We start from the raw sequence: 15,000 nt of genomic DNA, 5'->3' as shown, positions 1-15,000 counted from the left end.
CCTTATAGCGTCACCTCTAAACTGAAGAAGCAAATTTGAACTCCAAACATATCTTAACTTCATCTGTGGTTTTCCTTTAATCAAATCATACTACACCATTTATTCAAGCTTTGCCCTATGAAACAATGCGCCCCTGACCAATCTGACCTCTATATATAGCACTTATTGTCTTATAGTAAAATATATAGAACTTTACTTCTGTTGGCCATAAAAACCTCCAGCGCTGTGTTCTGGAGCAGGTAGCGTCGGGCAAATACTGCTCGGATCTCACTGAACATCCATTTCCCATGAAGTCCTTCAGTATAGGCCAGCACCTGAAGGGATAGAGGAAGAAAGCCACTGATTAAGCCTGGGAAGCCTAGAATTATTATTGCTTTGTATTACATAGTTGTTTATATGCAATTACATACACACTACATAGTTACATGCATTGCATTTTACATTAATCTGATATCAAAGCATAAAAAAGGCAATTATGTAAAGACACTTGTGTCCATGAAACAAGACCAGGCAAAACAACAATTTGTCATCTAATTCAAAGCACAACAAAATACTTGCTTATTGATTAATTAGCTTATTTCTACAGGCTACAATAGGACAAACAGCTAAATAAATCGGAAGAAAAGGAGTTTCATGGAGGACCTTCATTTAACCTCTTAACAAGCCATGGGCTCAGTTTTATTATACACTTCTATGGCCTAAGAATAGCTTCATTTTTTTGCAATGACGTCCCTGTAGATGTTGAACAATAAGCCTTTGTATGAAATAAACCTGGAGTGTTAAGGGGTTAAAATAGGTATCATACTTTCTGTAATGGAAAGTGATCATGATCATGCTCGGTGATGACTTGCTGTTTACATATCTGCATCCAAATTCCAATCCAGACAGTAAAGCCAGTGCCAGTGCATCACTTTGAGTGGCCTGATGTGGGTGTGATCCACTGACAAAAATATGCTAGCCTTGTCAGAAATGTTGGCCGGCATCCATTAGAAATGCATTCGCGTGACAGTGATGCTTGCTAGCTTTGATTGTCAAAGCTGAGACGCTTCTAAAAAGCGATACCCGCTAGCCTGCATGTTTCTGACATGGCTCTCTCCACTGGCTTGCTACTTCCACTGGGCCGCTGCAACACGACCCCCGCGGGGATCTGGAAACTGTAAATAATCAATACCAACATAGGGCTTGGCTGAAAGAGGGATCATTAGTGCAGCTCTATGGAGGGATCCCAGGGGCATCGGAGGGCCGGATCAAGAGTCTCTCACTGACAGGTGAAAATAAGGCCCCTTCAGCCGCCTCAAAATGACAAAGAAGGATGTGCATACTATTCTCTCTCTGATGTACACACACGTATGTAGATATGCACGCACACACAGGCTGAGCACACAAACAGCTTCCAGATTGGGAAGCACGCAGATGAAAGGCCTTTCTGCCTTCATGCAGGGATGAAGTGAGACTTGACATTCTCGACTGCAAGTGAAAGTGAGCTTTGGGTGGAAGGGCAACACGAACAGTGAGTGAGTGAGTGAGAGAGAGAGAGAGAGAGAGAGAGAGAGAGAGAGAGAGAGAGAGAGAGAGAGAGAGAGAGGCCACAGCAGGGTTAGCACCCATTCTACTGCTCATTTAACCCGGAAATATATTACACGAGTTGACCTGTCCATGCTTTTGTGTTCTTTCATAGCAACTGTTGCAACGTTGTTCTATCTTTATTAAATGTTCAGAAGAAATCACATTCACCTCAATGAGAAACAGTAGAACAGAAATGGAAATGATATTTATTTTGTGTGCGTGTGGAAGACTGATTGGGTGTAGTTTTTTGGTTGTGCAAGCAAAACTCTTTGCTGTTATTTCCAAACTGGCTAATGTTTAGTTTCAACAGCACAGTGCAGCTCATTAGGGCAAGGGTGCACAACTCTGGTCCTGGAGGGCTGGTGTCCATCACAGTTTTGAGGTTTCCCTACTTAAACACCCCCACTAAGCCTGGCAATTAACAGATAAATGCAGTCAGGTGTGTCTTAGTAGGTAAATCATCAAACTATGCTGAACCCTCTAGGACCGGAGTTGTGCACCCCTGCATTAGGGTAAGATTTAACCTTGACATAAATATACATACATACACACACAGTCATATGTGAAGGCTGAACAAGGCTGGTCAAATGATATTTTGTTAACTTTTGAGTGAAAATCCAGGAAGAAATCCTCCACAGTAAACAAATTACAAAAAATGAATGATGGCCCTTTTTATAATTAATATGATCCCTTTTTGCAGATTTTAAAGCACAATTTCTAGTTAATTGCTGAATTTAATATATTGGAAAAAAATAACATTAAATGTGCCATAGCTTTTGCACAGACCAAATTTTATGTTTCATTTTTCCTGCAATATGTTCACATTTTATTCCTAAACATTTTATTTCAAGGCAGCTGTCTGAAATCCAAAAAACTAGTCATTAGAACCAGTTCAAAGCAGCATAAGCAACTTATTCTTTTCATCTGAATGACTAGCTGCGCACTGAGTAATGAAGTTACTTTTTTGCAAAGAAGTAATAAGTAAAGTAATCTCATTATAATTTGAGAGAAGCAATAATCTACTTTTTGAATAACTACCCCCACAATGTTTGTCTGTTTTGTTTGAAAAATTCAAACACTTCAAGTAAATCAGACTTAGTTCTACTCCATCACATGCATTTGCTAAGTAATGTCAATTTGTTGAATAATGTCATCATTGTTTTTAAAAAATAAAGTCTGCTACAGTTTCTAATTAGATTAATGAGATTTTTTGACAATGTTCCTTAAAGCTCGTCTAACTATAAAGAATAATTTTACAAGTCAATAGTAAGCAAGGCACATATAATACAGGAAAAAAGCCAGTATAAGAAAACATCATAGGGTCATAGGGTAGGTCATTAAACGTGATGTTTCTCAGACTAGAATGTAGACATGATCTGGGCAAAGACTCTTATCCTAATGGATCCCATCAATAGCCTTGGAATCTAAGAGTGTCTTGATCTGTAGCACATGTGGTTGGTCTGTTTAATTTGGTTCAGTAACTAGTTTTGAGTTGGGCATTGTGTGCTTCCTCACTGTGTAGTGCAGGGGTGTCAAATTCTAGTCCTGGCAGACCAGTTTTGCATTCTACCTCATTACGCACACCTGATTCAACTCATCAACTAATGAGCAACATCTTTGTAAGTTTACTTAGCTTAGTGTTAGAAGACATTAAGCTCTGCAGATCATTCAGGCCTTGAGTTTGTGGTTCAGTGTGTGATCTCCAATTTTCCATTTGCCAGATATTGAAAATTCCATCTTTACATGATCTGTTTAGGATTTTTAGAGTTGTTATGTGCATCCAAAGCTTTGGAGGATTGGACAGCATGGGCCAGCGGGTCTGGACCTGCTTCATTTCTCTCTGGAACGGCACTCAGTGCCAACGCAGACATGAGAGAGTCTCCAGGGCTCAATTAAAACTGGATTATGCCTCAGTATCCTCCAGCATCTTCCTCCACTCTTCTTCTAACTGTCTCCGCCAAAAATGTACGACCACTTTCACCACAAGCAATTCCCCAGACACAAACAAAAACATACACAATGCCTCGGCATCAGCCTTTGCCTGCCACATTTATGAACCCTCCTCAGGCTTCTTAGAGATGTACTAATTTGTCTCCCAGTCTTTGTGAGATGGTTCCATGTGCTTCTAAACGAGTGTATGGTACTGTGCAAAAGTCAGAGACCAGTTATCATTCCTTTAACAGTTAGACAAAGTTATTCATGTTTCAGGAGACATTTATAAGGAGATTGCATATAAATGACTGACTTGCATAAGGAAATGGGAAATCAAAAGAAAATATATGAAAAAACACTAGTTTTGAAACTGGATATAAGCAAAAGATATATGCAATATGGGGCTCCTAACAACCATGCAAGACCTGGCAGACCACCAACACTGTCCCCAACAGATGTACAGAACTTTATCATTTAGTCTTTGAGAGAGAGAAGAAAATCAAGCTCCACTCTTGATTAAGATCTGAAAAAATCCAGAGGTGTTTCTGTCCTCCCTCCCACTGTGAGAAGACAACTAAGCACTATGAGTCTGAAAGGATGTGTAACTGTCAAGATGTCATTAGAGGAAATGGAAAAGAAAAAAAATTTAAGACTGAACTTTTAATGTGTGTAAAAAAATCCATGAAGATTTCTTTAAAAATCTGAAAGCAAGACTCCCAAAAAGAATGGAAGCTGTAATAAAGGCTGATAATGAACAATAAATACTAAAAAGAAAAAAGATATAGTACTTTTAAGTTTGTGTGTGTTTTTTAATGCTGAAAAAAAATAAAAAATTGCTTAATGTTTTAACTTAAATAAATTAAGGTTGGTACCCAGAGCTGTACCTAGCCCCTACTGTGTTTCACCAAAGCTAACCTTGACTGATCCCCAGCAACCGAAACCTCTCTTACTATTTTAAATACAGGTTGTTTTTTTTTTATTGAAAAAGCATCTTTCCTCATGGGAAGCAGCTAAATGTCCCCACAATGTCAAAATGCAAAAAGTTTTCCATCATCCTGGTGACAACAGGTCCCCGCAAAATGATGAATACAAATACCTTTCCTCACACAGATGCAATTAGGACAAGACACTTGTACTGATATATGGAGGAAAAAACACCAACACACAGTGTGACCAGACATCAATCAGCTTCTTAGATATTTTAGACCACAGGAGAAACTACGGTATAATGTGTTTAACAGGCTTTGCTGTAACTAAGCTAAAGCCACTGAGTCAATGCTCTAATGAATATTTCAGTCACTGGAAACGTGACTGATTAGAAAAGTAATTGGCTGGTGTATCACTGTGCATCAATAACTAATGATATTGTTATAATATGCAACAATATGATTCTTTTTCCATTTGTTTTGATGTCAAGAAATGTCAAAACATGGCAAAATTACATGTAAATGTGTTTTTTTTCTTTTCCAAATTATTTCCTCTTCTACTGATGAGCACAAATATGTCAACTGAATGTACAGAATTTGCAATCTTCACATAATTTCTCCATTTGTTTGAAAGAGTTACAAGTAAGAAATAATTAACATCAATAATTAAAACGCTTTTTTTATCTATGCCCATAACTGCAGCTCCTAAGGGTTCATTGTGCACTGTGGATCTCCATGTTGAAGATGCCTTGGTGTGCTTGTTATACGTTTGCAAAGGATGACCTGAAAAGGGCAAAATATTACAGCCTGCTTTTTGCATAGCAGAATCCATCTGCACCTCCAGCAGTGTGTGTTTGCACCTTTCTGTCTATGACAAAGCACAGGCCAAAGGGTTAGACAACAACAAAAGATGCTGGCAGTAAAAAAAGAGAAAGAAGAAAAAAATATCTCTCAAAACAGCCCACATCAGAAAAAAAATTGTCACAACACCAGAGGCTGGCACTTCAAAAACCAACAAGCCAGGGTCCCTGTAGACTCGGAGGTCATTGACAAAGCACAGCGCTCACCCACAACCCCCTTTTTTGTTGCTTAGACAGAAGGAAAGGAGGGCAAGAGAGGGAGGGGAAGAGAGAGAGTGAGGGAAAGCGAGCGAGAGAGAGGCCCAGCTGTAAGGAACAGGGCTTAATGAACCTGTCTGGCTGGGCTGTCCGCTGCCTGTCAGAGGTGTCAGAGCAGTGACGAGTGTCGGGGACAGGAGTGCCCCCGGGTCCCAGACAGGCCTGCCAGCTGGAGGCTTCCACCCCAATCTAATCACGCTAGCCCCAGCAGCACCAGCAGCAGCAGCAGCAGAACAGGGCCAGGCCCGGCATTGCTCTCCCTGCACCCGCCTCACACGGCTGCCCATCTTACACCATGACCTCTGTACAGCCCCCCTGCCCCATTCTTATATATCTGTAGGGACCCCTTTTGCAAATACGTCATGGAATTATTTTCAATATCAGCATGTGAGTTAAATAACCTTAAAAGTATAACTAATCAAGACATGTTTGGTGTCAAAATTTTCCTTCTTTGATTTTGCACTGGAGCTACAGGGCTAATGTAGGCTCAATATATGAACAAATTACCATTTTATGTTTTCAACTGCTACATATTGCAATAAAAATTGCAAAATAAAATCTGTTCTTAACAAAGGTCCTAAGAAAAAGTCTATGTCAGATTCATGATTTGTTCTTAAGACACAGAGCTGTTCATACCTTCGTGCTCTTGAGTGTGTAGATTCTGATCTTACCTGGGACCAAAGAAAACATTAGTGAATGTCAGACTCTTCATGAAAACTGTGTAAGTGGGTTTTACGAAGAAATTTCTTCTTAAGAACGGTTGGTGAATAACGGCCATTTTGCCTGAAAATGAAACAAATGGTCCCTGATTTATGCACAGTGCTGTAGCTCCAGGACAAATCTACGGACACCAAATATGCCTTTGCTCATCATCAGCATCATCTAACCCAATTATCCTCCTGGGTGGCAGGGGCGCTGGAGCCTATCCCAGTGCTCAGACACACAGACATGCACATTCATACCCCTAGAGGTAATTTTTGTACCTCCAGCTAGCCTGACTGCATGTCTTTGGACTGTGTGAGGAAACCTATACCGACATGGGTAGAACATGCAAAGTGCACATAGAAAGGACCCTAGTCTCCTGGACAGGGAATTGAACCCAGGCCTTTCTTGCTGTGAGGCAACAGTGCTGCCCACAGTGCCAACATATCTATTGGGACTAAATTTTGGAGTTTAAAGTACAAAGCAGAAGTAGATTTTCACATTGTAAGGTTTGCTAGCTCTGCTAGATTGAAACAAGAAATGGGGCTCTGCTGACAAATGCAATTTACCAAGCATTCTCAATGATATTGATGATGACATCCAAATCAAATCTTTTCCTTCCATATTTCAGTAATGGGCACCATGACTACTGGTGATATAAGGCATTGTGAAAGGGGTAAATACATCAAAAGAATCTGTCATATTTAAACCGGACACCATTTTTCGCACACCCCCTTGAGAAATGAGTGCAATCCCTCTAAATGTCAAATTTGTGCTGAACTGGGACGGGGATATAATTCAGCGGAGGCCGAAGCCAGCATGACTGATATATTTATAAAGGGGGGTCGTCTGTTGCACTGACAACCTGCCATCTATAGCACCTCTGCTGGGCTGTCCACAGATTTGTCTAATAGGCTTCCACTGTTAAAGCTCAATGAGGGAGTGTTAGAGGAGAGTGAGAAGTGTGTGGAGGATGTGAGAGACACACACTTTCGTCTCACCCAAAAATTGTGACTACTCTCCAAGGAGAGAGAGAATGGAAAGTGTGTGTGCATGCGAGAAAAAGCTGAATGACATGCTGAGATCCCCCAAGGTTTCCGAAACAGCCAGTGTCTCAGAGCCAAGCCTTGAAGATGACCCAACGCTGACGTCCAGCCAGGTAGAGAATACAACTGTAATGTACTGCATTCAAAAACATCAGATCCATAGATACTCAATCCCAGTGCTGGTTCCGAGAGTACACAGACCACCAATAGCCACTAGTTTTTACACCTTTATGTAATTGCAGATGCACAAATAGGGTTATATGGTAATCATTGGAACAAAATCTCATAAGGCCTATACAGGAGAAGGAACAAAAAAAACACTGCTGGTCCTATTTTCATGAATTTCTGACGCAGCTTAAACAGCACCTGGTCTGTTCAAATTATGTAAAAAGGTCTAAATAACTCAATATATAAATAAAACGAAAATGACAAAAATGGGGACACCATGTTTTGTACCAACAGTGACCATATGTGTTTATATGATTAAAACAATTCATCATGATTAATCGCATTATTTTGTGTAGTCAAAGACAATCAAGAAAATTTCTACAATGTACATCAAATCATTCTTAATTTCAAACTTTGTTTACATCTCAGTGGTTGCGTTCAGACACATCAGTGGATTTCTGCTTAAAGTATAGGTGTTTTCCATTAAGTATGATCAAATAGTTTTCTTTGCTGTGTGAGGCCCTGATGTAGTACAGTGCAGTGTAGGTCATAGAGTGGGTCAGTAGTGCTAGCAGACATGGTAGAGAGTTCTGTTGGAGGGACTGAAGGCCAAGTAAAGCACATGACACTTGCTAGTAAAGAGTCTGCTTGCTTCATCGTCAGCTGCTGTTGGTCTCTGACTAGAGGACAGGTAGTGGAGGATGACAGGATGTGACTACTCTTCTCTGTTTATGCACGTGTGTATGTGTGTGTGTGTGTGTGTGTGTGTATGTGTGTGTGTATGTGTCCCTGACAACATGTCCAGGCTTACATTGCTGTTGTTTTCTTGTCAAGGCTGCCCTTTTGACCACAAATTCAACTCCAAAGAAATAAAATTCCCCCCTTCAATTACAGTATGTTGTTAATGTTAGTCAAGGCTACTGTTATAGACAGAAATATTCACATATTTTAAATATTTTACCAACTGGCCTTTATGAAGCAGAATAATGAACTGAAAAGCCATAAAACTACATAGGATTCAAACAGTACAACCGGTTCGCATCATCATGGTGCAGAGTTTAAAGCTAAATCTCATCTTTTTTAAGTTGCAGCGGTGAACCAAACATTTTGACTTCTTTCTGCACTAATCCTGAACCCAAACACTTCACCAGAACTTTCTAATCCTTTCGCGAGGCTCCTGTTTAAAATTCTAGACGACAAACAGCTCAAAATCAAAGGGCGCATTTCCCATCTGATCTCCCCCGGTCCGTGACATCTGCTCTAAGGGCTGAAAATGAGGAAATTTAAAATTCCTTCAGATTCCACACAGCTGAGTTCATATCTCAGGCGCAATAAAAGCGCCTCGTCTCCCTGAGCAGGTATCGCGGGACAGAGGAGGCGGTTTTGCATAATCAGTGTCACTATACATTTAGGGCATGTGAGAGTGTGTGTCGGGGTGACAGGGCTCCAGCGGTGGAGGGAGACATGGGTGATAAAGGGAACAGCGCCACTCGGAGAACCGTCTAGAACGTCCAGCTGGATTCGTCAATAACACTTGCAGTGGTTAGTGGTTTATGAGCCTTGAGGACCTGCATTCAAATGTGAGAGATTTGTTTTGCATAGAAATATTTAATGTGCTTTGGTTTCTCGCTGATTTCTCAGTTGCAACATAGAAAAATGCACAGGAGGCCATTCTCTTAGGTTTCCATTCATGTTTTTGAATGGATAAACATTATTTATGTGATTTAATCTTTTAAACTCCAAAGACTCTTAGTAAGAATACTCTCTAGAGTGACAAGTCCTGGGCTGCAACTAGAAACAACTGCTTTATTTATTATTACTCACTACATTACTTGTTATTACTTATTAAGTTCTATTTTTTGGACACAGAAATAGTGATGCCTGGCTGAATAATTTAGAATAAACCTGAATGACTGGGTCAATTAGAAATGATTTTTAGTAACATTCTAATTTAAGTAACCAAATTCTCATTAATGCAACACAATAAGATCTGACAATGAATAAGGTCCAATATTTCACAATTTTACCTCATTACTGCAACACATTGACAGATTTTCACGTTTTCTCTTACATAAAAGCTAAAATATTCAACAAATGACTAATATAAACTCGTCTTTCCAATTTAAAAAATGAATATGAATACAAGTAATGTAAAACATATATGTGGATATATTGCAGTAATGAGAATACATTAAATGCAGCTTCCACAGATGAGTGTCATGCTAGAAGTTATTTCCAGCTACTACAATGACATCAAATTGTTTACCGCAAAAGTATACTGAGTTCAAAGTATCATTTACAAGATAAACCTACAGTTGATTCTGGCAATATCAGTAATATCAGTAACAACAGCACCAGAGGACACTTTCAGTAGACTACACTGTACAGTGGTCCTAAGGGTAGATCTGTAAGTGGAAAGCTAGAGTTCCCATGAAATAAGACATAATGTAATGGTATGAGGGTGAAAGGCTATAATTACAGAGGAGCTGGAAATATGATTTATTGGTTTGAGCATACAACCGCTGCACTCACTTGATGTTAGTGATGAAAACTAAAAAAAACTGTTCACTCTATGGAACTCATGTGAGCTCTGTGTTCACACAATGGAAAAAAGTGCTAATGAATTACTGATATTAATACATTCTGATGTAGTTCATTTTGTCCACTCATACAATATTATAACTTATAAAATGAATGATAATGAATATATATTACTTCAATCTTTAGTGTATAAATATACAAAAAAAATCATAAACCTTTCCACATACGCTCACAGACAGACACAGACACAGACACAGACACAAATCCATACTGGCAAAAATATGCCCTCCCTCCACAAATCCAGCTAAATGGCTTGAGTGGGGGTGAGTTAAGGAGCTTGGAAGGCAGAGCCTGATTTTTTTTTCTTTAGGGCGCTTTCAGTGAGCCCACACTAATGGCTGCTGTTCAGGGGCTCCGCTTGATTAAGACGGGTGAAATCTCCCTGCCTGCAGAGCCGCAGAGAGCAGCCAGACTCAGAGCGAGGCTCCTGGCGCCGCAATCCACACTGGAACGAAGAATAGAAAAGGTGGGTGTCAAGAGAGACACACAGAGAAGGAGGCTAGTGAGTAACAATGAGAAAGACCAAAAAAAAAAGGAGCGAGCGAGTAAGAGACAAAGGAACCAGCTAGGAAGGTCTGGGAGCTTTGAATTTGAGGGGGAGGGATCTGTGCTTGTTAGTGTGTGTGGGTGTGTGCAACCAAGGGAAAAAGGAGGCTGCATGATGAGCAATGAGCGCCTCTCACTTCTGCAATTAATCTTGTCTTTCTACCTGCACTCAGCCTGTGTACCCTACAAGCATCTATTATCCTTCCACTGCCTGCTATCCCTACAATAACTCCACACATTTGCCGAGCCTCTTTTAATTCTGCCTGTCGTGTGCGGTCCCTCAGCCGGGGAGAAAGCGCTCCTCCTCCTCACACGGGGCGCCAACTGAGGATTATCCCCAGTGACACCTTAAGGACACATCCCTCCTCAAATCGAAGCCATCATTTCGGCTAGCGTAGCGACGAATTACCCTGATTTGTCTGCAAATTCGCCCAGAGCGCAACAAGCCTGAGTGAAATGTTGCAGGTTTTCATTCAGACGTTAGTGCTTGTAGAAGCATAGCATGATAATAGTAAGGCTCTGTGTGTGTGTGTTGGGGGAGAAGCGGATTTTTTTACCCTCAGGGGCTTGTGAGAGGGGACTAGAACGAAGCTGAGGATGGTAATCTGGCTGTTGAGTGCAGTAGATAATTTGCACTTGATCCCCTTGTAATTATATAGTTTAAATCTTTTTACCCGGGCTAATCCCACACCGCAACGAGACGTCTTCCAGGGCGTGTGGGCGGAGCTGCTGGGCGCCGCTCGTCAACGGACATCTTACTCCTGCAGCAAGCTTACGGAAGTGGGAGGAGAGAGGGCTTACTGACATAATTATTTTGACTGCTCTTATTTCGGGCCCCATGCGTTTTGCATATCGCATCCCACCATGAGGGGGATCAGGATAGGCAGGATTCAGCCTGGCACAGAGAGGCAAGAGCAGGAGAGTGGCATTTCAGAAGGCTTTCAGCTAAACACTCCCAGTTTATATTAGGCCTACAGCATTACTGTGGCCATCCTGAGTGTTGTTCTAGTACTCTGGGCCTTCATGTGCTCTCGTCTACTCCAATTTAAGTTGAGGCAACCTAATGTATTTTTTGTGAAGAAGCAAAAGGGAAAATGAACATTCTGTAAATGAAATAAAGAATGACATGTTTACTTTGTTTCTGATCAAACTGTGCATGATTCATCAGATCACACCATTTAAATAATAAATCTTTTGGTGTTGTTTTGTGTTGTCACTTTGGCCTTGCTTTAAAATACCTTTTCATTTTTGATCACGTCACCCTGCACCAGTATACAGGGAAAATATCAGCCAATAACGTCACATTTAACATCCCACTTCCACCACCAAAACCTATCAAACCCTTTAGTTGGCACATGGAGTCCCAGATACTGTGATGTATCTGATTCAACTGGACTTCAAATATAAAAGCCATTTATAATGGGAAATGGTTGTTATTCACAGCCGATGATTTGCTTTTCCAAATAGCTGAATTATTGGAATAGTGTCGTTGGTGATCCAACTGTCCTCTTACATGGTGGACTAGAGCTTAACTGAGCTTGAAATTCTGGTCTGCAGCCAAACACGGCCTGAGAACTTCAATCCAAATCATACCATCAAGTTTTGAGTCCGAACCCAACCGAGCTGGACAAGACTTTATCCACACCTGACCTGAACCACATCATAGAGTCTGGTGTCTGAAAATTCTGCCCAAATCTGACTCTAACCAGCCCGTGCCGAATAAAACCAGCTAGGACATATGTTTACAAAAGGTGGTGCTTCAAGCATTCTTTAGCAAAGGCAATTGTTCTATTATCTTTACATGCTGAAATAGTTCTTCAGATTGAATGTGTTATGTATGGTTCTCTATGAAGCCTTTTTTGAAAATAATTCTGTATAGCACCAAAAGGGGTTCTGCTATTACTATGATGTCAAGCTTGCAACAACAAAAGAACCTTTTTGGTGGTGCTATATAGAACCATTTTCAAAAAGTTTCTATATATAACCAAACACAACACATTTTTGTCAACCTGAAGAATGATTTAACGATGCAAAGAATGCTTCAAGCATACATATGGTTCTTTGAGTGTTCATGGTTCTATATGGAACCACTGTCTTTCCTAAAGAACCCTTAAAGAGCCATGTTGAAGTGTATAGCATTGGTTACTGCTTAGTGACAAAAACAGCCATCATTAAATAATCAGTAAGTGAAATTTAAAAAATACATAAAAATGTATGATACACTAAATGATTTAGCTGTACAAAACTAAGTTTAAATTAGACGTTTTTATATAAAAAAGTGCAAATTCATCATGACTTGCTTTCAAACAACACTCCAAAGATTAGTTAGTATGGCACAGACTTTCCCACATGTGCTTTGTGTCCCACACATCCATTTCCAAGGTACAACAGTGGCTTTAGGGTCCAACTACGCACCTTAAATACATTTTCTCAGTAGGAAAGTCAGTATTTGTATCTTTTCATAACCTAATGTTTTAAAACAGAAAAATAAAATAAAAGCCTGGAGAGGAGACAGGGTGTGTGGAGTCAATACAACTGTAAAATATAATTTCAATGGCTGACTAAAGGTACTGAGATGTATCCTTGAGGGTACTGCTCCAGTGACAAGAGAGGTACTGCCCCAGTGACAGTTTAGTACCTTTATTTCTGAGAGTTCTTATTGAGGAGAAATGAAAGGGAAACACAGGGTACAATCTGTTAAAATTGGGAGGCAGACTGCAAGAATTTGGACCTGAGCCCAACATACTTTTGGGATTGATGTCCAAATCCAGCCAACCCCAACCAAACTCTATGTGAGCAGTGCTGGGTTCATATTGGGTTCGAAACAAATACATGAAGCTTTACACCTCCCTACACCAATTAGAGTCCTTGAGCAAGACTCCTGAGATTATATTCACCTGCCTTTGTCACATAATTCAGTTGTGAGCAACTCTGGATAAGAGTGTCCGTCCAATGCATAAATGTAAACATGAATCCACCCTAATACCTTGTAGAACACCAGATGACAACATTACACGGCGCGTAATATTTTAACATATGATAAAAGTCAGCTTTTAGTCAAGCAAGTGATTTGATTCAGAACAGAATATGAAGGTAACTGAACATTCACTCCTGAAGACCAGAAGGAGGAAAAGATGGATGACTGGAGGGTGTGTGTGCATGTGTGTTTGTGTGTGTCCCTGCAGGCCATAGGGACTGCAGGCCATCTTGCAGGCCTGCCAAAGCTGACAGACTGTGACAAGCTGCTTGGCGTGCGGCTATTTGACTAATTACACTGGATTACAGCATATTAATGCAAGCTGTTTTCTCCAGGGTCAGCGACCTAGCCACACTAGCTCCTAAAGCACCAAGGCAGGGGGATAAGGGAAAAAAAAGAAAGAGAGAGATTTTACCTTTTTTCAGAAAATGAAAATAGAAGCTGCTCCCTTCTTTTGTCTTGCCTGATCAGAGAATGTGTATATCAAGTGAAGGACTAAGACATGCTGTCTCCTCCACAAAAAAGCCTGCAAGGCAGTTCCCATACACAGCCAAGAGGGATTCTCTGGTAACAACCTCTGTCTCTCTCTCTCTCTCTCTCACTCACTCTACAGCTTGGGAAATGGGTGAAATAGGAGTGCTCATAAAGTGCACCAAGGACGGCAAGTTCATAAAGTGATTTATTGCTCATGTGAGTAAACGCTCCCTAAAGCTGGATCATAGGCGTTTTCTCATTGATTGAGCTATTGTGCTGAAATCAGATCTTGATTAATGAGCGACCGTCAGAGGGGAGAGGGCTAGTTCTGGGGAGAAAATCTTTATTTTGCAGTCCGCTAGGCTGTGAAATGCAGAGGATCTTTAAAACTGGACACCGGTATGCGAGATGCGTACGTCTCGGGGAATGTGCCGGTTTGTGATTTCAGAACAACAATGACGAATGTGCAAGCTCTTAGAAAATGCATTAATCGCCAAAAATATGCTTCCTGAAAGAAGAGAAACTGTGATAAATATAATGGTGCAGCAATTTTAATACAGTATCGACAAAAAAAGCAACATTAGAGTCTGAAAGGGCTTCCAGGGGTCCCTCATTTACTGTCTTTTGAGGAAAATGAGTAGTCAATGATCAAAGCTAGGCATCTGGGTCCATTCTATCAGAGTAGAGTGGGTGGAGGTGGAGGGGTTATGTTATGCATCTGTGTAGTAGACATTACTGTGCAAAAGTTTTTTGTATTTTGGCCACAACGTATAGTTATTTTTCATCATCAGGAGAAAAACAGAAAATATATTTAACAGAAAATTAGACAGAAGCCTGAAAAATACTACATTTTTTCAGTATTTAGTGTGTCCTCCCTTCACCTTTATTATAGCTTCCATTCTTATTCAGGGACTTGCTTTCCGTTTTTGTTGTTTTTCCACACC

The 15,000-nt window shown here is 40.5% G+C and overlaps 1 protein-coding gene across 5 annotated transcripts in view; it reads right to left on the bottom strand.

The window, feature by feature from the left end:
- nbeab (neurobeachin b) overlaps positions 1-15,000 on the bottom strand; it is a 481,645-nt gene that overhangs the window by 100,043 nt on the left and 366,602 nt on the right. For all 5 annotated transcript variants that reach the window (XM_037546398.1, XM_037546400.1, XM_037546401.1 and 2 more), the window contains one exon: positions 197-314. In XM_037546398.1, the coding sequence (XP_037402295.1) occupies positions 197-314 (118 nt within the window). The remainder of the gene's footprint in view (positions 1-196; positions 315-15,000) is intronic.

Source organism: Pygocentrus nattereri, chromosome 17, assembly GCF_015220715.1.
Source record: "Pygocentrus nattereri isolate fPygNat1 chromosome 17, fPygNat1.pri, whole genome shotgun sequence".
Classification (NCBI taxonomy): domain Eukaryota; kingdom Metazoa; phylum Chordata; class Actinopteri; order Characiformes; family Serrasalmidae; genus Pygocentrus; species Pygocentrus nattereri.
The sequence above is the reverse complement of the archived record's forward strand: the minus strand, read 5'-3'. Positions and strand labels throughout refer to the sequence as shown.